Here is a 24,804-nt window from a genome sequence, read left to right on the forward strand (position 1 = left end):
TGAATATTGGGTCCATGTGCTAATGGTTAACTCTGTGAGGTTTCTGCTTTATTCTGGGATCAGCAGACAACAGTGTGCTGGGAAAGATGCGTGCTGGGCTGTGGCTGTGAGCCATTTGCCTTTGATGACCGTGTTTTACATCTTCAACTCAGCCATTCTAGGCAAGTCTGCAATGGGTTTTTATTGGGTAACACCAAACAATGATTTGTTCCTTAGCCCATTTGAGCAGGAGATATAAGAAAATGGTGTTCAAGCTCAATAAATATCTCTCAAACAAGCTGCTTTTCAGGCAGTTCTTCATTTAAAAATAATCTTTTTGAACTTCAGAATCTGTACACCAAAAAGATCTGGAAAATAATTGGTAAATATGCAAAGGATCTTTTTAGTTTTTCTTTTGTTCCCTTCTTGAAAAGAGAGACAACCTAAGCATCATGCTATTAGTGTGTATGTTCATATGCTGCACTTAATTCCTAGTACCACTGTAACTTTGTGAGCTGTACTAACGTAGCTATTTGAGTGTTTTAGATCTGTAGTTCAAGTGAAGACTCTGTGTTCCAATTAAGTGGTTTATGTTCTGTCACTGGCAAATTTAAAAAAAATGCATTTTATTGCTGTATTAGACAGCTGATGTTTCACTTAGGATGCAGCAGGCAGCATTAAAGCAGGAAGCTCAAACCCAGCGTTGTAGTGGACTACTGAGGCACTTAGAAAATGTCAGTGGTTTTGGTTTTTCCTTCCCAACCCTTCTATCAGTGAGGCTCTTGCAATTTCCATTTGAAGATCAGCAAAACAACATTATACTTGCAGAGGGAGTTAATCTATGTCCAAAGCATTTTAGTCAAAATAGAAACTAAAATATCTATTGACTTGTGAGCTGTGCAGTGTGGGCATGTCAGCAGCAGCTGCTGCATTTTGTTAGCTCCTTCATCTCTGATTCATGCAAACTTCAAGCCCAAGACCCCTAATGTCTCTGGCTGTGTTTCCCCACCTCTGAAATGTGTCCCTTCCCTGTGGCCATCCTCACACACACTGCTGGCTCTGGGAGCTGCTGGTTGCAGGTCCAGCATCCTCCCCAGCTGCTGTGCTCCCCAGCAGCCTCCAGCAGGCAGGAGTCTGTGCCAGGGATGGGGATGTGCCCATGGAACTGCAACACTGGAGCCACTGGCTGGCTCCAAAACCTCCTTCAGGTGTCCCTGTTGTAGCTGCAGGACGGTATCAGTGCCCAAGGAGGGATTTTGGTGAACTTCAAGAACAAGTTTCTTTCCCCAGCATCCTTCTTTCTGAGGGCTGTGCATGCTCAGATAAGCCTTTAGCTGAGGACTGAGTCTTTGCTAAACAGCTTTTCCTTTCCCGCCGTTGATTGCCTGCATGTGTTCCACAAGGTGCTGGGCTCGCTGGTGTCTGTATGAGAGGAAGCTCTGTGAGCAGCAGTGAGCAGGAGGTGCTGCTGGCATATGGCACATTTTGGTTTGTCCTTACATCAAGTGCTTCCCTTCAGTGCTCACTAATCTTGCTTACTAAAACAAGGATTTGGGGAATGTGTGTTTCTCTAAAGCTGGATTCGTTTCACTGATCTCTTCCTCAAGGCTCCATTCATTACGCATAGGGGCATTGAACTTGTCCTCTGTTATGGATATACACAGCTTAAAACCTTTCTCTAATAGGAAATACGTTAGTAATCATCATTTATTTATTTTTCTTCAGATTCATTGTTTATTTTTTCTTGCATATCACAATTCTTTTCTGTCTGTTTGTTTAATGTTTTGTTTTGATTTGCTTTGGCGTTTTTGGCCTCACGTGAGTTTATCTGGTCTTCTGCAGCTTTTATTAATAACTAATATTTCTTTTACATACCGTCAGGGACTGCTTCCCATTATGTCTGTTAGGAGGAATAGGGATTGCAGAGCTGGAGCTCTAAAACAACCACAGAGGACAAGCAACTCCTGCTGGCTCCTGGCACACTTTGGGATGGGCCTGGGCTGAGCCTGCCCAGGGCTTGCTTGCGTTTGGAGGATGCCTAACAAAAGTTTGGCACATTGTTAGGAAGAGGTGAATTCTTCCCCTATCCATCTCAAAAAGCCACAGTCATACTTGTGAGAGAGCAGCTATGGAAAATGAGGCATGCAGTTGTGAATTCCATCCATGCTGCATCACCAGTACCCTGCAGGCTGTCCCTATTCCAGACTGCTACATTTATTTATGAAATCAGTGCACGGGCCTGGAGACACAGAGAGGGAGTGTTGTTAGCTAAAGAGTGCCTAAATGGGAAATAAAATTAATACAATTTATGAGGAGGCTGTCATAGAAAATGGACAAATTTCTTCCAGTCTCCTATTTTTGCCTTACTCAGGGGAGATCCAAGCATAAAGAGAAAGCAGAAAGCAATAATATAAATTATCTTTTTTGGACCATGATAATATTAGAAAAAATAAAGGTTCTTTTTAAACCTGGTTTGAAGTAATGCACAATAAAATTCTGGACAAGTATAACTTGAGGTGTTGGTGGGTCTGATGCATATTTAATTTAAACTTGCAGTTCTACTTTTTCAAGCCCTTTCTGCTGCAGTTAATATGTTTTTTTGCCCCCAGATCTTGCTAATTTTTGCCCCCCCTAGGCAATTTTGTCACGTTTTTACCATTGGCCAGAGCCTGCTGTGCCTCGCTGTCGCACCAAAGTGATTCCCTGCCCTCCAATCTGTCTTCAGTGTAAGACTGCCTTTTTACAGGTCTGAAATGCACTTGCTTTCCACTCTTACGCTTGCAGGTTGCCTGATCGTTTCTCTGGGTAGAAGATCTGTCTTTAAAGAACTAATATTTTGTTGCTGGCAAAAGAAAGGGGAGGTGAAGGAAGGGTCACGGTGTGGATCAGTGTTAAACAAATTGTGAAGGTCACAAAGAATTTTAATCTGGTTTGAAAAAGAGACTTGTATCCAGCAGCACCTTTTTGTTTGTGATAGTCTGAATGAACAATTGTGGCTACTTTGAGAATTTGGTGTAGACTGCATGACTGGTATAAATTGAATTAGTCTCATGACAAGGACATAGTCCCCTTTTTCTCTCTCTGTCTGATGGAAAACAGAAGAAAGCCCTGCATGACACGTCTTGACCTGCAGTGTCAATGTGGGCTTTTGTGACAGGCAGTGATTTCTGGCCTTTCATTTGATAAAGGCAATTTGGTTGGAGACTGGAAAGGAGGTTTGCTGCTTACAGAAAAGTATCTGGTGGACGGTACGGATGAGTGCCTTTCTGTCCTAGCAGCCACCAGAAAGCCAGACTTTTCCTTCCGAAAATGGGGTAAAGCCTTGGGTTTGTTTAACAAAGTGACACAATCATACCAAATGACACACACCATAACGTCCTGTCCTGTGCTATCACTGTTCTGGGTCCTTTCTTCCAGCCATCCTTGTGCCCACCATTTCTGCCTTAGCTTATTTCTTCCATTTTTCTCTCCTCGTCTTCTGCCTTCTTTTTGTCTCCCTACATTTAATGCTTCCCCCAGTTTTGCCCCCTGAACTGAACCAAAATCTTCCCTCCTATCCCAGGCTGATGTGCACCAGCAAAGTGCTCCTCTTCCTTAGTGTGACAGCATCCCAATTTTCCAATTCCTTTTCTCTTTCCTTCCTGTTCCCAGTGCCTGCTCTTCTCCCCCCACTGTGGCTGATAGGGGTTTGCAAAATTGAAAAATTCTGCTTGAAATACTTACAGTGTGTAAGTATTAAAGAGAAAAGCAACTGTCTGCAGCTTATGTAACAGCACTGGAACTGCAGTGCTCATTGCTCCACCTGTCCTCACAATGCAGATGTAATGATTTAACCTCGAGCATTTCATAGCATTTGAAGTACTACGAAGTCATTCTGAATTGCAAATTTTTAAATATTCAAGTAATTTTAAATAGTTTTTAAAACAAGCTCAAAATTTCTGTTATTCCCACTGATGCACAGTACAGTGTGTTTGTTTATTTGTTTGTTTTATTGTGTTGTATCAATCTTTTTTTGCCATAAACTTGCAAAACAATAGAAGGGAATAATTGTCACTTTTTTCTTGAATATTAATTTAAAAGCAGAGGCTATAATCTGAGCACGGATAAGCCAATGCTGTTATAGCTGTTAACAGAATCACAATGAGGAACATTTCTATTTACGCTATAAGGCTGCAGTATTGAGGTATGAGATTTATCTGTAGAAATTCTGCCACTGAATCACGGAGTTGTGCACATCGTGCACAGCTGAGTGATATTTTCTGAACATTTGCTCATTTTTATCTCAAACTCTGGTAGTTCTGGTTGGAGAGTTATTTCAGCTCATGCCACAGACCTCTAAGAAGACAAAGGGAAGTGGTATGGTGTAACAGACCCAGAAACGTCTCCTTTTCCAAGCAACCTTTGTTCCATTATGTCATGTAGATTTGAGAAGTATATTCCCTTTGTTAACAAAAATGCTTTTTCTTTTTTTTTTTCTTTTCCCTTATTCAGAGACCTCAGTGAAAACCAGATAAAAGGAATCCCTAGAAAGGCCTTTCGAGGAATCATTGATGTGAAGAACTTGTAAGTAACAACTTCATTAGTATTTGTGGTGCAGAAGTTCTCCCTCGTTACCTCTGGCTGTTGCTGCTTGTTTGAGCACACCATGGTCAGTGTGTGCTGCACAGAGGGCCCTGCTGTGTGCTGTGTGCTCCTGCATGCTGCTTTGCCCCACACGTAGTGTACAAAACACCCAGGAAAGTTCTGAGCAAAGAAAGTAGAGTACTTAAAGGTTTCTCCTTCTCCCTGAAGTATTCTGCTGCAAAATCTGGTGAAATCATGATCCAAACCTTGAAGAAGATATGCATAGGAAATTATATTTAGAATTTGGGAGTGAAGTCGAATTATTTCACTTAGCTGAAATATCTCGTGCTACCACTCTGTTTTTAGGAAGCAAATATGGCACACAGACACAGGAGCTGAGCACAGATTTCCAGAGATGAAAAGGCATATGAGAAGTTAGCTGTTCATCCTTTGACAGTCAGTATTGAAAAACAAAATAATTTTTAAAAGCAATTAAAGGATGAACAGTGGGCTTTACTGTTGGTGCTAACAAATCTTAACTTGGCATAGTTATATAAATGTGTAAACAAAGACTTTCAGTTGTACGATTCCAGGTTACTTTTATGTTACATACCAGAAATGCACACCTGCACACACACACAAGTGCATCATTACAGTCAACATACAGTAAATTGAAAAAGGAAATAACAGGCAGCACATTGGCAGAAACCCAGGGTTTCCTGAGAAAACAGAGCCACTCTCAGAGCCATTTCAGAACCATCAGTATTAGTAGTGTTACCACACTCACAGTCCAGCTGAAGTCTGAGCCATGTCAAATGCAGTAAGCACAGGGTAAATAGTGTGATTTTATTTTTTTTTTTAGTTTACATAGTATAAAAATCTGCTGGAGATGTAAAAGGAAACACTTCCAATGGACATTCCTGTGACATACTTATGCTTTGTCTTCATTTCTTTGCCCAGTTAACCTCTTAAATGCCCAGATGATTTTTTTTTCTATGGGCGGCACAGAAACCATTAAGGGCAGTGGATGTGAATCAGAGCATCACGTCTGCATCCAAGGGCAAAGTGCAGTTCTGGCACTTCATCTGGTAATGATTATATCATATCATGGGGATAGTGGAAAGGAGACCGTATTACAAGACAAAAGCTGCACCTTACCTCCCCCAGACTGGAAAAAATAGGCACAGGAGCAATGTTGTGAGACACTCCATCTCTCTGAGCCTTGTGTAAGGTTCCTACACATATGTTGGCACAAGGAGAGTGTGAGGATTTCTACATCATGTAACTAACGGCTGTTTCTGCAGGTATTGGGCATGTCAGGCTTATGATTCTTCAGTGTTTGTTAGTTGTCTCTGTGCGGAAGGGAGTTTAGCTACCCATGCACGGTGGCTTTTTTTCCTGAAACTCATCAAGAGAAATCATATCATAAGAAGTAGGCTACATTCATCTAAGCCATGGCTTTAGTGTTCCTCCTCAGTGGGTGAGCATCAGAGGACCTATGTGAATGGATCTGATTTTTAAGGCACAGTAAAGGAGGAGAGAAAACACTGGAAAATATTGTTTTTAGGGGGAAGAAGTGAGTGGATTTTAGACAGAAGCATGGCACTTTTGTCATGTTAGCATGAACTTTACTTTGTGTAATCTAGAGAAACAATAGATAGTGTTTTGTTTCAGAAAGTCTAGCTTTCCCAGCCATAATTCACTGTTAGTTCTCTAACTTCATTTAAAATAGCAAAGTTCACATTCAGAGTTGATTTACTCCTCTCTGGTGAGATGTCAGAAAAATCACAGGTGTTCTTTGATTTACACACCCAGCCCCGGCACAGGAGGAATCAGGGTCTCACCTTTCCTCGAGCTGATATCAAGGGATGGCTGGCTGCAGTACTTAGAGGCACTCTATAAATGTCAGGATCTAAAGCTTTAATAAAAATTGTGATTGTCAAGTTAGGCAGTATCTATTATTTTGCTTTAGAAGACACGGAATCAGACTTGCTTTCTTGTAGTCACACTTTCCATCTTTCAGGAATACAGATGTTGTCATGGTTGGGAGCTGCCTCTGGAGGTCATTTTGTTCAACCTCCAGCTCAGCAGAGCCCAATGCTCATTGGATCCCCAGTCCTGTTTGTTACAATGGGAAGCAGACTTCTTCACAGCTTCACTAAGATCTATACTCACTTTTCTTGACAATTAACATATGAATTTAGTGTCCAGGATGGTTCACTAGATGACTGTTGCTTCCAACCATATACCAGTCGCCTATGAGTAGCTGAGAAAAATGTGACAAAATCTTGGGCCAACTCACTCCTGAAACACGTTAACGTTTCTGCAGCAGTAACTGTGAGGCTGTGATGCAAGCTGAACCAAGTTAATATTTAAAGCTGTAAGCAGAAAGCTTCAACGTGCCAATTCCCATTCTCCATCTCAGTTTGGCAGCCAAAATGCTCCCTTTGGAGCTGCAGAAATGACCATGCCAATGAGCATGACGGCTTGAGCACCTGGTGGGAGAGAGTAGGCCTCTGTCCCTCAGTGCCACTCAGCTGTTCCAGCACCTGTACTGGGAGCCTCTCTGACACAGATGCTCTGATGTGATAGCAGCAGGCTTGGCTGTTTCTATGGCTATCACTTTGCAGATTTATTGCTCTGTCTCAGAGTTCATTCAGCCTTTGAGACATGTTTTTGAGGGATCTTGGAGACTTAGACATGAGAAGCAGAGTCGCATATTCTTTCACACTGCCCTTTCCAATCAATCTTTAAAACTCATGTAGGAAAAGATTGGCTCTGAACTGTCTCTGTTTTCATGCCTTAACGTTTAACATGGCCTCAAGTTCTTCTGGATTCTTTGAAAATGAAAAAGTGCCAACATTATACAGAAACAATACCTTTGTAGATACTGCAGTAAGAACACAGCAATTGATGGACCATTAAAATATTCCAATTAACACTGTTTTTAAGAGCAGTTTGGAGAGTTTCCACTCGCAGACAGTTGTAGAGAAGTTGTTATGGGAGCCTGAGGCAGGGCACGAAGTCCCTTTGGATATAGGCTCTGAAATACACAGTGCAAGGGCTCACTATAAATTAGGGTGAGTGCTATTTACAAGCCCAGCAAGAACTGCCCTGTCTCAGCGTGGCCATTGCAACAGGCAGCACAAATGGCAGGTGTTTCCATCTGGAGCATACTGATGTAAAAATAAATGACTGAACAAATACCAAATAAATGCTGCTGCATGTGCTGGAGAATGAAGTGAGACGGTGAGGCTAGGTTCCTCTAGCAGCAGCACTGGTACAGTACAATATGATTTGGCCATTAAAAAATAAAATCTAAAATGATAGGAAATATAAAATGAAATGTTGGAGAAGGCAGTTTTCAGGATGTTTTTCACCATGCATTTCATTTTAAATGGTTAAAGCTTTTCATCTCATTCTCTTAGCAGTGCAGAGAGCCCAGAAGTAGTCTTACTAAAGTCCATGCTAAAGAAGAGCTTTTTCGTGTCACAGAGGGCAATGTTTTGCACAAGACAAAGCAGCTTCTGGTGAAGTGATGTTAAAATTCCCAAGAGGGCCATATTTAGTTGTGTGAATTATTTTCATATGAAGTGTTTTCTGCTGTTTAACTATGAAATACCAAGGAAGAATCTGCACACAGCGAGAATAAGTTAGCAAGTCTCAGGAACACACAATGTCCATTACAAACAGTGCATTTATATAGGAATTTGGAGTGAATTGACACTTTGAAAGTATTGTAGAATCGATGCATAAATTGTGCTCACTGCTCTGATAAAGAACTGAAGGAGAGAGGGCAGGAGAGGGCCAGGCTGCAGAGCACACCTGTGTTCAATTTCTGTTAGCTATCACCTAGAGAGCAGGAAATGTTTCTTGCAGGACTCTAGCCCTGAGTAAGCACGCTTATTTCTAGAATTAAAGCATGTGGATCTGGGTCTTGTTGAGCTTTGGGCTAATGCAGCACTATCAGCTGCTCCTTCCTTTACAAAAATATATTAAGCCGCTGCCTGAGTTTCTGCTTGTATCATATCTTGGCATCCAGACGAGCATTCCTCCGCTGAGACATTCTTGCATTCCCGCAATAGGAATAGGGTGGCTCAGACACAGGTTCCCAGCAGCAGTGCCTGTGTTGCCAAGTGTTGCCTGTACCTGCAGGCCGCGTGCTCCTGCTTCTCCCTGCTCTGTGCTCTTGTTGGGCTGCGAGCTGTGTGGGGTCACAAAGCACTGTAGAAACGTGGTTCCTGGAGAAATGGTGGTACTGGGAGTTGGTACTGCCCCGTAAGAAATGTGCAGGGCAGGTTTAGCAGATCCTAACAAGTCGCTGCCCTTTTGTTATCTCCTGACAGAAGTTTGTTCCTCTGTTTGCAGCACTGCGGTAGGGAAAATCAATAGATTTACCCGCAAGCAGAGAACTGTCTGAATCTGAAACAGCAGCAGACCGACTGCGTGCTTCCCAAAGACTTTGCTCCTGTGCCACCCATTCTGATCCTGCACCTTTCAGGATGAAGGAAAAGCCACTTCTATAACCAGGGACAGTGCAGAGGGGCATCCTGGACAACAGAGTGCGTTTACTTGCGGTCAGTGGCTGTGTCTGTGCAGCCCCCATGCGCCGCATCAGGGAGCTGCTGCAGGGCCAGGTAGGGCAGCTCAAACTCTGCTGTGTGAGGTGCCCTTCTGCATGTCAGCATCTTCCTCCAAGCAAGACTGTCTGCACTCCTGAAAGGAAAGTCAGTGTACACATACGCTGTAGGGGAGAATGCCTGCAGCTGAGTGCAGGGGAGCTGGGGCCACCCTCACCCACCAACTGGGTCATGCACTTCTTTGAGGAGGAACTGCTGTAATTTCTTGTTATTGAGTCAATAGAAAGTAGTGCTGTGCATTCCCAACTTCTGTCTTTTTCCTTTTTTAGGCTTTTACTAAAAGGCAGAATTTTGTAGCAGTGGGATGCAGAAAAACACAAGCTGACAGGTTCATCTATCATGTTAATATGGGCTCATTGCATGTGTCTAAATATTTCACAGTTGTACATTGCATAATAGTTCATGTTACTGGGCCTGGAGGCTGCTTTCCTTCTACCCTGGGATCGCTTGAGAAATTGGGGATAATCTGCTTCATAGCCCTAACGGTTCCATTTGAGGACAAAATTCAGCATTTAGTATTTCTACAATACGCAGATATATGTGAGCACATTGCATTGACCATCTCTGTACATCTATTTATTTTCCAAGTACTTACATTACCTATGCAACATAAAAATTGGAGTCATGTGAGTACTGTAAAATACTATTGTGACTATTGCTAAATGGCTTTTCTTGGAAGATGCCCTCAATTCTGCCTGCATCTGCTATTACCATTGATCCATGTGACTTTTACAGAAATTAAACATCTAGATTGCACATTCAGGTTTTGGAAAAAGCTGAATTTGCTCTTTATGTTGAGAGGTATTTTGCATTCACCTACACAAACCAAAAATGTTCGACTGCAACCCCGCACTGCAGATCATATTTCTCATATTCACTAGTCAGCTACAGGATAGAAATAATTAAATATACCTGTCAAATTAGTTAAAATAATGAATAAGCCTAAGGAAATGATGATTGATGTGTGTAGCCATTTCCCTAGTAGAAAGTGATGGTGAATTATTTGCTGTATGCAAATACACAAGATATATCAATGAAAAATGACACTAGAAGCTTAACCAGCTTTGGACTGGGTTCCCAAAGGAAACCATTGTCCTGAGTCCTCCAAAATTCCTGGCTCTGCTTTCAAGACATTTGTGTAAAGTCTCAGTTTTACTGTTGCTGTTTGCAATAAAGCAAAATTAAAGGAGGGAGATAAAAAGTTGGCAAGATTTTCCACTTGTTTGGTGTAAATTCTGCAATGAGTCTACTGCAGTCTGTGCTTAACCTCAGTCAAAGCAGTGAATGGCAGGAGGAGAATCAACTGTTGATGTTGGATTGCTTACGTGTCATTGAATGGGCTGAGCAGCAGGCATTGGTACCTGATGATGTGCCCGATGATGTGAAGGAGGTACAGGATATTTTTAAAATCTATACATAAATATTTTTTTAGAAGGATAAAACTCTCTTTTGGAACAAATTTCAGGTTGCTTTGATCTCAGTGGGTATTTTTGAGTGTTTTCAGAGCTGGCATAACAGTTCAGAGGTATTGAAGCACCATCAGCAATTTGGAAGTACTTGTCAGAGTCAGGCTCTTTGCACTCTGTAGAGGGTGAGAAGATCGCATTACCTCAACCAGAATAATTTGTAAACAATTTTCGTCCTCCTTATTTGTAAATTCGCACCGTGCTCAATGTATTCCAGCAGTGTCCTCCTTTCTATCTCCTGTAATTGGTATTCATTGTGATAGTGACTGTAATGAATTCAGGCGGTATCGCTGCGGCCATCGCCTTCGCTTTCCTAGAAGTTGCATTGTGATGCAATATTATTACAACATTAAAATAACACGTTACCAACTTTCCACTTTCTGTGGAGAAACATCACCTACAGCGTAAGTTAATTTTATGAATAGATTAGATTGAGCCTTTGCCATCTGTTCTACCCCTTATAATGAATGCAAAATGCATATATTTCACAATTATCTCATTTAAAAGAGATGATTGATTGAAATGCATGCACATGTTCGCTCCACAACGCAGAATGCACTTAAGGTGAGATATGCAAAACCAACCAAGCAGAGATTCTGAGTCGGGATGCTTTATGCTCACGATGTTTATCTCTGCTCGGTCCCATGCACAGGGCCATCCTCAGGCAGGCCTCGTGTCCCCAGAGCTGTGCCCATCTTTGCAGGGACTGACCCCTGCTGCTAGCACAGTGTTGCTTGGGGAACCGCTGCTCGCTGTACTGCCTGAGGGCAGCTTGACACACAGGGCTTTCCTCTCTTCCAGCTTATTCCATTCTGAATCACTAACCTTTAAAATCTACCTGCCCTGATCTTTCTAAATAACTTCTCTTGTCCTACATTATAGTAAAACTTGGAGACAAAAAGTGAAGAGAATCTGAACGCTGTGCAGCCTGACTTGTGGCAGGCAGGAGATGGAGGGAGGAAGTGCATTGCTGTGTCAGTCCCCAGCTGAAGCTGCCGTACTGCCTGCCCTGTCCCATTTACATCAGAGGCATCAAAGCTGCTTCTGAAGAGTGCCTTCTAAATAGCTGTGCTTTCTACCAGATTATTGTGATGGCCAAGCAGTATTATTTTTTCCAAGTGCCGTTACAATCTTGGCACGTTTGCTAGCATCTCTTTTCACACCATAAGGGCTCATCATTCTTCAGAACTGCCTCTTGGGGAGAAGTTTTGTGGGGTTTTTGCACTGTCCACTGGCACGAAGAGGTGCTGGTTCAGCAGTAGTCTTGGACCTGGTGAGTTATTTCACTTGTGAGAGACCATTTCTGTGCAGGCTGTGCAGCAGTGCTTGGTCATCTCTCCACGTGTGGAGCTGCAGGGGCCAATCCCACACTGCAGGACACTCCTGTGAGCAGGGCTGCCCAAGGGGATGCTGTGCTTTCCCTGCTCCTGAAGAATTTGAGATGGTCCCAAGTGCACAAAGGCGCAATGGCAGAAATGTCTGCAGAGCAATAAGCTGCAAGCTCTGCAACATTCCTGATCAGCACTGGAAAACTCCAGATCCATTTCATGAAGTATTTAAACGTATGTTGCATTTGGTAGTGTGATCAGACAGAGCTTGCATTTTTTTAAAACACATTTTAGGTTATGTAATCCCCTTTCCCATGTCTCTAGCTAATAAATAAAACACCAGGTGGATGCGCCATCACAGAATGATCTGAAATCTGTTGAATGCGCTAAACTACCATTTGTACCTCACTTGAGATTGATTTCACAGATTGGAAAACACACCAGTGATGTTTTGTAAATGAAAACACCTGCATTAGGTGGGGTGGCTGTTGGCTCTGTTCTGCTGTGCCATTGCAGTTCAGGTGTCTTTGTTCTGTGGATGCCCACAGTTGTGGGCTCGAGCAGCCATGAGGGATCTGTCACCAACAACTCCTGAAAGCCAAAGCGTCGCTCCCAAGAAACAAATTTCCTCACTCTAAAGGTTGCTTTCCCCTTAGTAAAATGCCAGATAAACAAAAGCTGAAATGCCTCCTAAGTGTGCTCTACCGATAAAATAGAAGTACCTGAGCCTATGATACATCACAGCCTAGGAAATGGTATTTAATTGATGGCATTTAACATGATGATATTTAATATTTTTCAAAAATGAATATTTTGATGATAATCAGAGCGGAACACCTCCAATACAGCTGCATGTCATTTTGATTCACTCAACTTTTGTGTGCAGCATTTTCACTGTAACAGACATCAATTTTAGGCAAAGCGCAGATGTTTAATTATTCCTTATCAGCTTCAGACAAGCATAAATAGCAATCTTATTTTTTATTTTCGAGAAATTTTTAAACATCATCTGAAGGCTGCGCCTTTCCTTCTTCATATGGTAAAATCCTAATGCTACTCGCAAGACAGACAAGCATACCATACAGACCTAAGCAGAGCAGAATCTACTTCAGATTCAGTTCTGGTCATTCCAATGCTTTGTGTTTTGTGTACTGCATTGCCTTCTCCTGCAGCAGTTGGTCTCACAGTGCTGCAGGTGGCTCAGCAGCAGCGGGGCTCCGTGTGGCAGCCACCAGCAAAGCTGTGCCTACAGCTCAGCAGTAGGATCAGACTCCTTGCTGCTGGGTGAGGAGCTCAGTCTCAGCCCTGAGCCGGGGTGAGGTCTGTGATCAAGGCTGGGGTCAGCCACCAAAAGCCAATGTGGCTGTGGATGCTTCCAGGGACCATTTGCACACTTTGCTGAGCTCTGCGCGCCGTTTTCTGGGCTTGTTGTTCTTTATCCTAAGAAAGCATAGATAAATTTTTGATGCAGCACCCAATGCTGCAATGCTGCTTTCTGATGGAGAATAATGGATAGCAGATTTGGCCCTTTTTTGTTTTAATGCTCTTATAGAAGTCTCTTTGACAGAAATCAACTCCAGAAAATACCGCGATTTAAAAGCGGGCTATGTGGTATTCTTACTGTCCTTTTGATATAAAACTTGATTAAAATGGGATGTGACATCAGTTGAAAAAGGATGAAAATCAAATTTTCTTTATTTTGTACTTTTTTAGGCTAACCTACACCTACCGTTTATCTTTGGGTAATTTATGCTGTCTTTGTGCCATTTCTTAATTCTGAATACATTTGTTGAAAATTTCCTGTAGCATTCATCTATGATTGTCAAAGGAGCTTTTATTCTGGAAAAAAAAAAAAAAAAAAAAAGTGCTGGTTTTAATTATAATCCCAAATAGCTTCATAACCACTGTGAACTCTGAATTTACATCATTTTTATGATAGCCACACCACTCCAGGTTTATTGATTTTGTCATCTGCTTCATTACATTTAATGCAAACCTTTTGTGTTGAATTATTCTGGTGCAGTGCTGGGTACACCGGGGTCAGCGCGTGTCGTCTCTAAGCCAAAGCAGCACAGCAACAGCATTGCAGGGCTGCACCCGTGAATAAATGGGGGCTCTGAATACCATCCACCACCAGAATAAAGTTTGTATTCTCCTCTTGACCCTTCCAGTCGGACAGAAGGTGAAGCCATAATCTGAGTCTTCTTCTCCTCTTCACCCAGCACAAGTTTTGGTGCAGGGAGGGCAGGGCTGCTGCTGCAGGAACCCTCCTGTGCAGGACAAGGAGTGCAGGGCTGCTGCTTGCAGGCGGTGGGAAAGGCAGTGGTTTGGGTTTTGAGACAGAGATGCTGCAGGTGTCCCTGCTCTGAAGCTGTTTTACCATTTTGTTGGGATTAGGTTTTGATTTTTCATCTTGTAAACAGGCAATAGTACTCATAGATTTATTGCACCTTTCAGGGTGAATAAAACTCCCTTGATTCTTAAAGCTCCCGCATCACTTTTCTGGATAATACAGATGTTATTTGTGTAAATTTCAGTGATGAAAACCTGGTGCAAACTGGTCGATGAATTCTTGTTTTCCCCAGGAGGCTCTGACTTAGGTTCAAAAATTAATTCCAGTAATTGATCAGGGAAGTAGAGGCCCCGTTCCTCCTTGGCTATGGAATGAGATGGATGCTCCCCCTGCCCCAGCATGGCTGCTGCTGTGCTGCTGTCACAGCTTCCCCCACTGCAGCCCCTGTGTGCAAGCAGGCCAGGGCTGCAAACAACAGCAGCGCCTGTGCAATTTCTTGCCATATAGGAAACACAGAAGGGAATGCTTATGCTTCTGGTTTAGTATGGTACGTGGCTTCACCATTCACGTAGTGCACTTGGGTGGATCCATGAGATAAAGGGGCCTTAGGAAAACAAAGCCATCTGCAATTCAGTTCAGTCTGAGATTGTCGTGCCTTGAAAGGAAAACGTTTTTGGAGGAAAACAAAACTTCAACTGTAACGGCATAATTTTATTTTAAAGACTTTTATTTTTGGGGGGGGTGACGGGGTATACATATGTTTATACAGCAAGTGTTGATACATGGTTGTGTGCAGCTGAGATTGTGTAAATCACATTGAATCATAGAATCGCTTGAGTTGGAAGAGTCCTTTATAGGTCATCTAGTCCAATGCCCTGCAGTGAACTAGGACCCCTACACTGGGTCAGGTTGCTCACGCATGGATATTGTGGAGAGCCAGTGGAGGATTCTTCTTTTATTTAATTTTTAAAAAAGCATTTGTGCTTGGGATCTGCAGTGTTTTCAATACGTCCAATGTAAAATAAGGATTTAGCTTGAACAAAGTATAGAAGGAATCCTCAGACACTCAAATGGGTTTGGAGGTTAATAGAAGTAATGTAATGTTGATTGTCTAGGTTTAAATCTGATATTAGCCTTAATGAAATACCTCTGAGGAAGGTAACAATAAAAATTATTTTCTTTAAGATCAGATGGAAAAAAAGTAGGCTAGCAGCACTGGGAATGGCCCTGAGATAATGGTCCCATTTGCACAGCTGATTTTTGCCACAGAATGCCATTCTCCTCTACTATTTTTTCCTAACAAAAGCCTGTGGGATCTAATTTTGCTTTTGTTTACCCTTTGCTAGTTCCATAAATGTCAGAGGAACAAATGAGAGAATTCTGTCTTCATATGGAAGTAAACTCCACTCCAGTTCTCCGTACTGTTTGGAGTTATTTTTTCAACTGGTTTCCAACAGTAGAGCAATAACTCTGAGGTAATGTGCACACAGCTCTTGTTCATTAGTTTCACACCTGGAGTTCTTCCTTTCTTTTGTTTTACCAGAGGAAGTGAGGATCTCAAACCTCCTTTGGAAGGAACATGAGACATTCAACAGAGATCAAGATAATTTCACTGTATAAGTCCATCTCAATATCCTGTCTGTCAAAAGGTGCTTATACAGCAGCCACAATGCAGTAGACCAGAATACAAAATGGTTCTTTTCCCCAGAAAAAGAAGTCATAAATTAACTCTCATTTAAGCAGATAACTTAACGTGCTCCCGTAGAGCTCTGGCGTGGTGCACAAGGGCTGTGCATGCAGAGGGTTTGTGCTCAGTCCTGCAGCATTCCTGCAGCATTCCCAAACCCAGTCCACTTCTCAATGCAGCCAACCTTGCCATTTTTTGTGCATATTAAAAACAGTTTCATGTGACGTGTGGTAGGAAAAGGATCCTTCAGCCGTGAGAGGCAGTATTAAATAGAGGTTGAGTTCTTCCTAATTTTGTGGCCCCTTGGTATCCCCATACACAAGTTTTACCCTTGCTTTCCTTTACATTTTATTTATATACTTCAGCTCAGCTCCTGTGCAGCATCAGCTGTGTTCCGTCCTGCCTTTAAAGCCAGGCTTGGCTGGAAGGTGGCTGCTGCAAGGAGGTTATGTGGGTTGCTTTGGTTGGTTCCCTGAAACCCAGGGCTCGCAGTTGGCCGAGCAGTTTTGTTGGAGGGGTATATTGGGGGGCGGGGGGGGGTGCTACTTGCTTTTAGCTCTCAGCGTTGTGCTGCTGCCTGCTGGGAGCCGTGACTCTCCCAGTCCTCGTGCAGCAGCTGGTGGGCGTCACTAGGGGTTACTGAGGGGCACGCACCAGGCTGTCACAAGTGGGTGTGCAGCACTCAGGAGTGACTGAGAAGGATGGGAGAGGTGAAGTGGAGCCAGGGTTGTGCAGGTACCCTCTTTACCTACTTATAGAAGATGTGTTGCTTTGATTGCGAGGGAGAAAGCTTGGGCTTCTCTGTTTTGCGTGCTTTCACGTTTCAAAGTGAATTAGATGTTTGAGATTTCTTTAAGGGGTCAGTTAAGGCAATGGTATGCTCATTTCATCCTAAACTGCTGTCTGATCTTACTTAAGAGTGAAAGCTGTCTTGCACAAGACTTCCTTCTTGTTGCTGCAGTCCTGGCAGAGGAAGCAGCTGTCTGCTATGAACAGATATATGGATTACAATCAGGAGAAAAAAAACAACACAAACCATGCCACTCAGCACAAAAGTTTCAAAGTTTGAATGGATCAAGTTTACTTTTAGGTCTCTGTTAATGACTTCAGTTTTGCTGGCTTTGTAAAATCATTATTCAGAAGCTACCAAGTAAATGTGAGTGAACAGCTTAGACATGCGGCCATTTATTTTTAAGAAATCACAATGTCTAATGTGACCTGGAGGTTGATGTGATTACTTTTTAAAATGAAATATTTTTCTTTAAAAGAAACACACAACGACTAGCATATGTTCAGACAAAAATGCTGAAGTCTGTAACTTCTAGGGTTTTATATAAGCTGTAAAAAATTAGTTTGATGTGCTGACTATATTTCTAATGATAAACCATCACCTTTTAAAATTTGAATGAGGGATGGTTATTTCATTATGCTGACTTTGCTGGTTTTAATTGGAATAACTTTCACATTTCTGCTCGTGCATTCATAGTCAAATGCTGACTTTAAAGTCAACTTACCAGAGCCTCCTGCAAGGTGGAATGAAGCCCTCTGGAGGTGACCTATTGTCTCATTTTGGCAGCATGTGTTGTATTGCAGACTGTCCCTTTGTACCAGACTTCTAAACTGTGGAGTTTTAGATCCGGAGTTAAGCTATTTGTTGCCCAGCAGTTCATTTCTCCTGGCTAACAGGGATCCAGCAGGAAATCTAGGAGCAAAGCTTCTTTCCCTGGCTACTTTTCCATTCTATCCAAGATCCAAGTGTGCAGGATGATATCAGGTACCAGTAGGGTTTTTGAGGGTATTTTTACTTTCAAGCACTGCAATTCGGTAAAAGGTCAGTGCTGTTAGACATATTTTACCTATATATTTATCAGTTTGGCATGCACCAATAGTAACATTATCAATAGTTATCCATTGCACTAAGTGACATTCAGCACTTCTGATAGAAACTTACCCCGTTCTCTCCTTTGGGTTGGTATTTTACATGTCCTGAGGCTGGGGAAAAACATTTTAATTTAGAAATGATGTAGGTAAGTAGAACTGGAAGCAGTGCACTCAGTTCCTGAAATTTTATAAAACCTCATTGTGCTGCTGACAGCTGTGCGTCTGCAGGGAGAATGAATAAATGTATTAAAGAGTGAGGCACTCCAGTACTACAGCGATCACATAAATGCCAAAAATAGATGAATACCATTTGCTTTAGTGAATTAAATCAATAGTCCTATGGTTTCTTGTAGGAGGAAAGAAACACTCCCTAGTGAGAATGTGGAAGGCTTGTCACATATGCTCTGTGCCCTGCTCCTGCAGGATGTATAGTAGTGCCACACTGCTTTGGTTAAACATTGTTGTGGAAGTTAAAGATCTGCTAACAAAAACTGAACGTAGTGCTCCAAACACACCGGATGCTTATGGATGTTCAAATAGGAACATTTATTCCAAAGCGCTTGTAAACATCAATCTGCTGGATGGATTGTTGTCCTTACCCTGGGTGATACACATTTCTCAGATGACATAAATTTGGCTGGCTTGGAAACGATAAAACAAAATGGCTTTTTGTGTCAACTATGATACAGTTTGCGGCGTATTTTCATAGCACTTTGCTAAGTATTTCAAAATTGATGTGATTGCTGGGTCCCAAGATGAGTAAGAGCAACATTATTTTTAGGTCCCATTTAATATATCAGGTCATTTATTTGCTTTCCTTTCTTAACATCTTCTCCAGGTTTCCTTTTGATTAGCTTTTCTTTAACATTCTTTCTGACTAGAAACTGGTTGCTTTTCTTAACTTTTATTGTTCTGTATATGCCCTGTTAACCAGGCTTTTGTTTGTTGTGCTGCTGGGAATGTGTTGCACAAAAGTTCCAGATTTGGTGGATTTGGGCCGAGCGGTGGGTAGCAGCAGAGGACTCACCTCACCAAGGCACAGTTTGTGTGACACTTTCTTTACCTGTGTCGTGAGATGATTAAACTCAGCCTGGGTTGGTACTGGAAAAAGATGGATAGATCTTTAGATTCATATGTCACTGCTCAATAAATATTGCATTTTTGTGAGTGGACTCTGGCACTGCTGATAATGAGTTGGGTGGGACTGGTCAGGCTCTGGATGTAGACAGAAATGAGGTTTCCTCCCCTGTGGACCTCACTGTCAGGACATGGCAACACGCATATCTGAAATAAGAGCTTTTGAGCTTGGAGAGCAGAGTCCAACAGCTGAATGTGTATAGTGTTACAGCCCAGTGCAGCCTCCAGTTAAATGTTCTTCGTCCTTCAGTTGCTCATAGCTTACCCCCTTCACAGAAACAATTTCTTAATGTTTTGGGGTCTGTGTGATAAAAGGGCCTCCTGCACTCCTCTGCTACTTGTGGGTAAGGAGGAGCACAGCCTTTCCCTTAGTCACTGCTTTTTGGAGACAGAACATCAACATCTCTCACTCAGGAGTGCTGGCTTCTTTGTACTGTTGTGTTTGCAGACAATGCTCACTTTCTAACAACAGCAAAGGAGCAAGTTTAGTGCTTGCTTGCACCTTTATCAGCATCCCCAGGGTAACAGACCTGAATATGAGTTCCAGTGGGAATTTCACTGAGTACTCATTGCCTTGAGTAGTGAGAATAAAGTTGATGTAAATGTCTTAAAAGCTCAGGAGCTTCAGAATAAATTCTAATGTGTTTTCTACCTTTAGTGCTACCTCACCTAAACTTGCCCATATGCTTATTTGGTATTGATTGCAAATCAGCTATGGGTCTGACTTGCAAAGTACATCACTAAGAACTAACTTCCTTAGGAAGGAAGACACTTAAAGCCAGAGGATCAGGAAGTTGTGTGTGCAGTGAAGCAACTGCTACACAACAAATCTCAAGTATTTTTATAGTACCCATTGCTGGTTTTGTTTTATACCAGTAAGAAAGCAATGGACCTAAGAGCAGAGTTGCATATGCACATGGGTCTTCTTCGTCTGTTTCAGCAGGCCTGAGAATCACAGAGTAAGGTGTAACTAGAGTGAGGAGTCAGAATTTGGAGCTCCCTTTGTAGCTCAGCCATTTAGGAGCACTTGCAAGTAAAATCCCAAACCTCTGACTTTGCTAATGCCCAGACAAGTGGGCAGTGAGCAGAAGAAAGCTGCAGCTAAGCCAGGTGGCTCCTTGTCTTAATGTAATCAAAACCTCTTACTTTTCTTTGACTATTTTTAGTGGCCTATAACAGAATTTCCTAGAATAATTTTCATGCCTCAAAGACAGGGTTGCTGTTGCCTGATCAGTGTGAGCAACGACTGTGTCTGATGGAGGCATAAAAAGCTTAAAAACAAACAAAAATGGAAGCAGAGCACCCCCATACCCTCATCACCCGAAGTGCCGCTTATCCCAAAATCAAAGCCCACACAAAGATGAAACAGCCTGCCTTTTCTAGCCCCATAGCAAAATTGGGAACCTGTGCAATGCAAGATCAGGACTGGAAGGCCCTACCTGAGTCATTTAAAACTGATGTAGCATCTTGAAAAACGTGGTGTTGGTAAACTGTGACCAAGTGGCTGTGGGGTTAGTTATTATTCTAGCACTTCTTGCATGTTGAAAAACTGAGTTCAATCATGACAAAATAAATCAATAAATAGCAAAACACCCAAAACTCAAGATGGAGCACCTAGATTTGTTCTTCCCTCTGTGGGATCAGCTGGCTATTTTTTGTCTTTGAAGGCACTGCGATCAACCAGCATTTCTTACCAAAATGTTCTGTAACAGAAGTCCAGAGGATTTGTTATAAAAGATCTGATTGACAAATTTGTTGGTGTGTTATGCTGAGATTCCACAGTTCATAAATGCAAGATGCTCCCTGTTTGGATATTCATCCTCTAGGTCTTTATACTCATTTCCCATTTAAAATTAAGCTATCAAATTACAAGAATTTCTGCTGCTTTGCCCAAATTTTCCAACCACGGAACAAGGTCGACACTGTTGTGTCTTTATTCACATCTCCCTGTTCTGACATTATTTATTGCTGATTTTTGTCTGAAGATCTAGAAGACATCTCAAGTTGTTGTATGACTGCAGGTGATAGAATTAATCTAATGTAATATGTGTTAGTAGAGGGGACAGATGTCTGGAGATCAAATGTCAAGATTCCTTTGTGTTCTGTCATTTTCCTAACCATGTATAAGAGGTGCTTCTGGTGTCTGGGCCTTGAGTGAGTTTACCTTCTCCTAATTGCTAAGGTCTATTGCATTTGCTCTCTTCCACAGCCGCTATCTCATCATGTAATTTTCATGTTTGCTAAAAACATCTAAGCCTCTTAAAGGCACGAGAGCCCTAGTTTTCCTCTCAAAACTGCATTTAGTAAATTATTGATAACAAGGATGTGTAAACAAGCAAACGGCAGATTCGACATGGTTTTCAGAAAGCACCTTGTTATAACACCTTGCTTTGTTGCATCCCACTTATATGGGCACCCCTCCCTGCGCTCCGGTGGGACGGAGCCAGATGTGCAGCTGGGAGCCCTTGGTGCATCCCTGTGCCCAGAGCATCCCTTGTGCCATGGGGAGGAGCCCATGGAGCCAGAGCCCTCCTTGCTGCTCTGCTCTCCAGAATTCCTGCAGTTCTCTGGCCTGCTGGAGAAACAGCCCCAGACAGCTTTGTCTGTCTGACAGCTGATATTATATTGAGGATTGAAGCATCCGATGTCTTTCATTTTTAAAAGTTTTGGCTCTGTAATGGATTTGTTGCTATACTGAACATGCATAGAGTCTGTTTCAAAGAAAATAAAACCCAAAGCCAGTGGCATGCTGCTGTATCTATGTGCTGTAACAGCAGCCTGTGGAGGCTTGTTTGTGCTCCTGCAAAATGAGCAGACTAATGCACCACTAGATCTGTAGCAGTGCCATGATGTACATGGGCCTATACAAACACTGATCCCATGTATAATCCCTGTCTCAGCATGCCTCAGGGTGGTCAGGCCTGCCCCAGGGTGCTGCCATCCTCGAGAAGGATGTGGGCGGCCTGCATCCCCCTTGGGCACAGGGATGGAGGAGGGGCCCATGGTTCAGCAGCTACGGCCCAGGAGGTGAGGGAGCTCCTGGCCATGCTGCGGGCTGAGGCAGCTGCAGAGGGACCCTGCTCCAGCCACAGCAGTCAGGGGGTGCTGACCTCCTCACCTCCTCTGCCCCATGCTCTTACATTATAAATTTCTACTAATTACTGAAATTAAATTTCTCTAGCTATTTTTTTCTCCATTAAGTGCTTTAGTTCCAGATTTTCCACAGTTTCATAATAACATTCTAATGAGGTGGTCTCCTTTTAATATTCCTAATACAATTCCCTGTATGGTTTGCCATTCGTAAGGTGAATGATTGGTAACATTTTGGAGTTACAGCTTTTCTTTGTCTGCGGTACTCCATACTTGTCAACTGAAAGCAAGAAAAAAAAAAGATGTAAGTAACTGCAAACCTTATTTACTGCAGTAAATAACTTTCATATTCTCTAACACCCATTTTATCTTCCTCAATTCTTCCCCTTCTCCCCTTTGGGGCTGTGGCAGAGCAGAACAACAGATGGTTATCAGTCAGGAGTAACTAGGGAAACACAGAACCTGCCCCAATTGCTATGGAGACAGCCATTTGTGTGCTGGGTATGCACCATTTGTTGCATCAGCAACCAGAGGGAGGGGTTTTTTAATAGAAAAAAATTGTTCTAAAGCCCCTGATATTGAAAGGAAACCTTGGTTTATGTGTACTTATCTAGGTTGGAAGAGGCAGGGCTCTACCTGTTCGTTTGTCACCTAGGTTTGCATTAAGCTAATACTTGTTTTGGACAGCAACATTTTGAATTGTGAATTGATGTGATTAACTTAGAGCAAATACTTGTACTTTTGCACAGCCTGCAGAGCAAATATTCATAAGCAGTTCTTCTTCCCATCAGCCCTTCCTCCCTTCCTGACCCATAGGTGTGGGAGGGCTGACACCCAGAGCCGTTCCTGTGCCTGATGCTGCCATGCACATGGCTTGTTTCTGTGCAGTGCTTCAGCTGGAGCTGTTGGCATAACCAGAGCACTGCAGCTCTGTCCTCTGTGTTCTGCACCACCAATTTACTCACTTGAGAATTACGTTAACACTGAACTTAATGTAGCAATTCTTCTATTTTTCTAATGCAAGTAAGCTTTTATAAAATTATTCTAGTAATGCTTCAGTGAAGAGTACAAATTATAAATGAAAAATGCACTAGAAGTGGCTTTCAAATAACTTTATGCCAATTTAATTCAAATTCAATATTAGTTCAGAGTAGCATCTGTTACCATTTGTAGTGCTTCATTATCAGCTGAAGGAGTAGTCCTTTAGTTTGGTATGGGAGAAATTTTACCTACATGTATCAGGTCACTTGTTTCAATTTTTGGCATTCTCAGGTATTCATGTAAGAAATACCTTGGATATTGGGCAGTAAATGTCATAGAGCACCTTTCTAATACTTACCGTTTATTGAATACTACCAAGTAGGTAGTATAACTACATATAGCTAGGGTACAACTTTTACAGTGTTTGCATAGACTGGGCAGTTTTTATTAGAAAAGAAATGGAAAAACTGGGAGGAAAATGTCCAAACTGAGGCTCCATTGGAGACTTAATTAACAAAATCCAATTCTTTTCCATCTACAATTCTGTATGTTGCAGTGGATTTACATTCTGCTGGAATGGCTATTGAAAAGTCATCTGTTTTAAATACGTTTGCAGCGTGATGTTTAACGTGGATACTCCTGGATAAATGTGCAATATAGTATTTTACTAACCGGGAAATGCTGAAGCTCAGATCTAGAACAGCAGATATGTAGAACTTTACATTACTAGTCGTAATCTCCCATCTGTGACAGTAGGACTTTCTGAAATACACAAGTAGTCTATAGCACTTCTTTGTATGGTAAACTTCTAAAATATGATAAACAAAAGCATCTGAAAGGTATTCATCACATTGCTGGTTAATGTGAGCTTTTATTTAGAAGTTAACTAGATTCTGGAGAAAACATACAAAGAAGTTATATTAATTAAATTACTGTCACGATGTAATTAAAAACAAGACGAGTGCTTGATCTCTGCAGTGCATCAGAAAGAAAACAACCAACCAGCCAACAAAAAGAAACCCACGCTGAAATGAAGTACAAAGCACTGATCTCACCTCTCACTGTTGGGACGTTTAGTGTTTGGTACTTGAAGGATTTCTCCAGGTATCAGAGTATGGCAAACTGCTGAAAAAACACCATGTTAGGTTACCTGGTGTTACGTGAGTACCAGCTGCTAGGTACACATCTGTGTAGACTTTTAGTGGGAAATGCTGGCGATAGGTGGATGGTTGGACTGGATGATCTTACAGGTCTTTTCCAGCTTTGGTGATGATGCTATGATTCTGTGATTTTTAAGCATTAACTAACTTTCAATGTTAGTAAAAGATGAGATAATTTCAGTTTGGGATGTTTTTACTTTATATCTTTATTTATATATCTATATCTTTAATATTTTATAGCAGTTTGGATTGTTTGTTGTTTTTTGTTTTTTTTTTAATTCAGTACCATGATAAAAATTACTTTGCTGTTGATTTTTCTTTCTCAAAGACATTTGAAAACTAAATGCTCTTATTGTTGAGAGCGAAAATTCTAAATCTTCCTATTTAAAGGATTGTTTCAAATGGCAAAAATAATATCAGCATTGTAGAACCCTATTCCTTCCAAATGTTATTTGAAATGTAACTCTTCAGTATGACAAATAACATTCAAATCTAAATGGCTAAGCCAGAGTGTTACACAGGGGAACGGTATTTTAGCAGTTAGAGCAGTGTCTTGCCTAAAACACAGAGCATCTTGTGAAAGAAATCTGCTGGGGTGC

The 24,804-nt window shown here is 41.9% G+C and overlaps 1 protein-coding gene across 5 annotated transcripts in view; it reads left to right on the forward strand.

Annotated features, from left to right (window-relative positions):
• SLIT3 (slit guidance ligand 3) overlaps positions 1-24,804 on the forward strand; it is a 484,215-nt gene that overhangs the window by 253,312 nt on the left and 206,099 nt on the right. For all 5 annotated transcript variants that reach the window (XM_085236326.1, XM_085236325.1, XM_085236329.1 and 2 more), the window contains one exon: positions 4,471-4,542. In XM_085236326.1, coding sequence (XP_085092452.1) covers positions 4,471-4,542 — 72 coding nt within the window. The remainder of the gene's footprint in view (positions 1-4,470; positions 4,543-24,804) is intronic.

This window comes from Meleagris gallopavo, chromosome 15 (genome assembly GCF_905368555.1).
Source record: "Meleagris gallopavo chromosome 15, MGAL_WU_HG_1.1, whole genome shotgun sequence".
NCBI classification, from domain to species: Eukaryota; Metazoa; Chordata; class Aves; order Galliformes; family Phasianidae; genus Meleagris; species Meleagris gallopavo.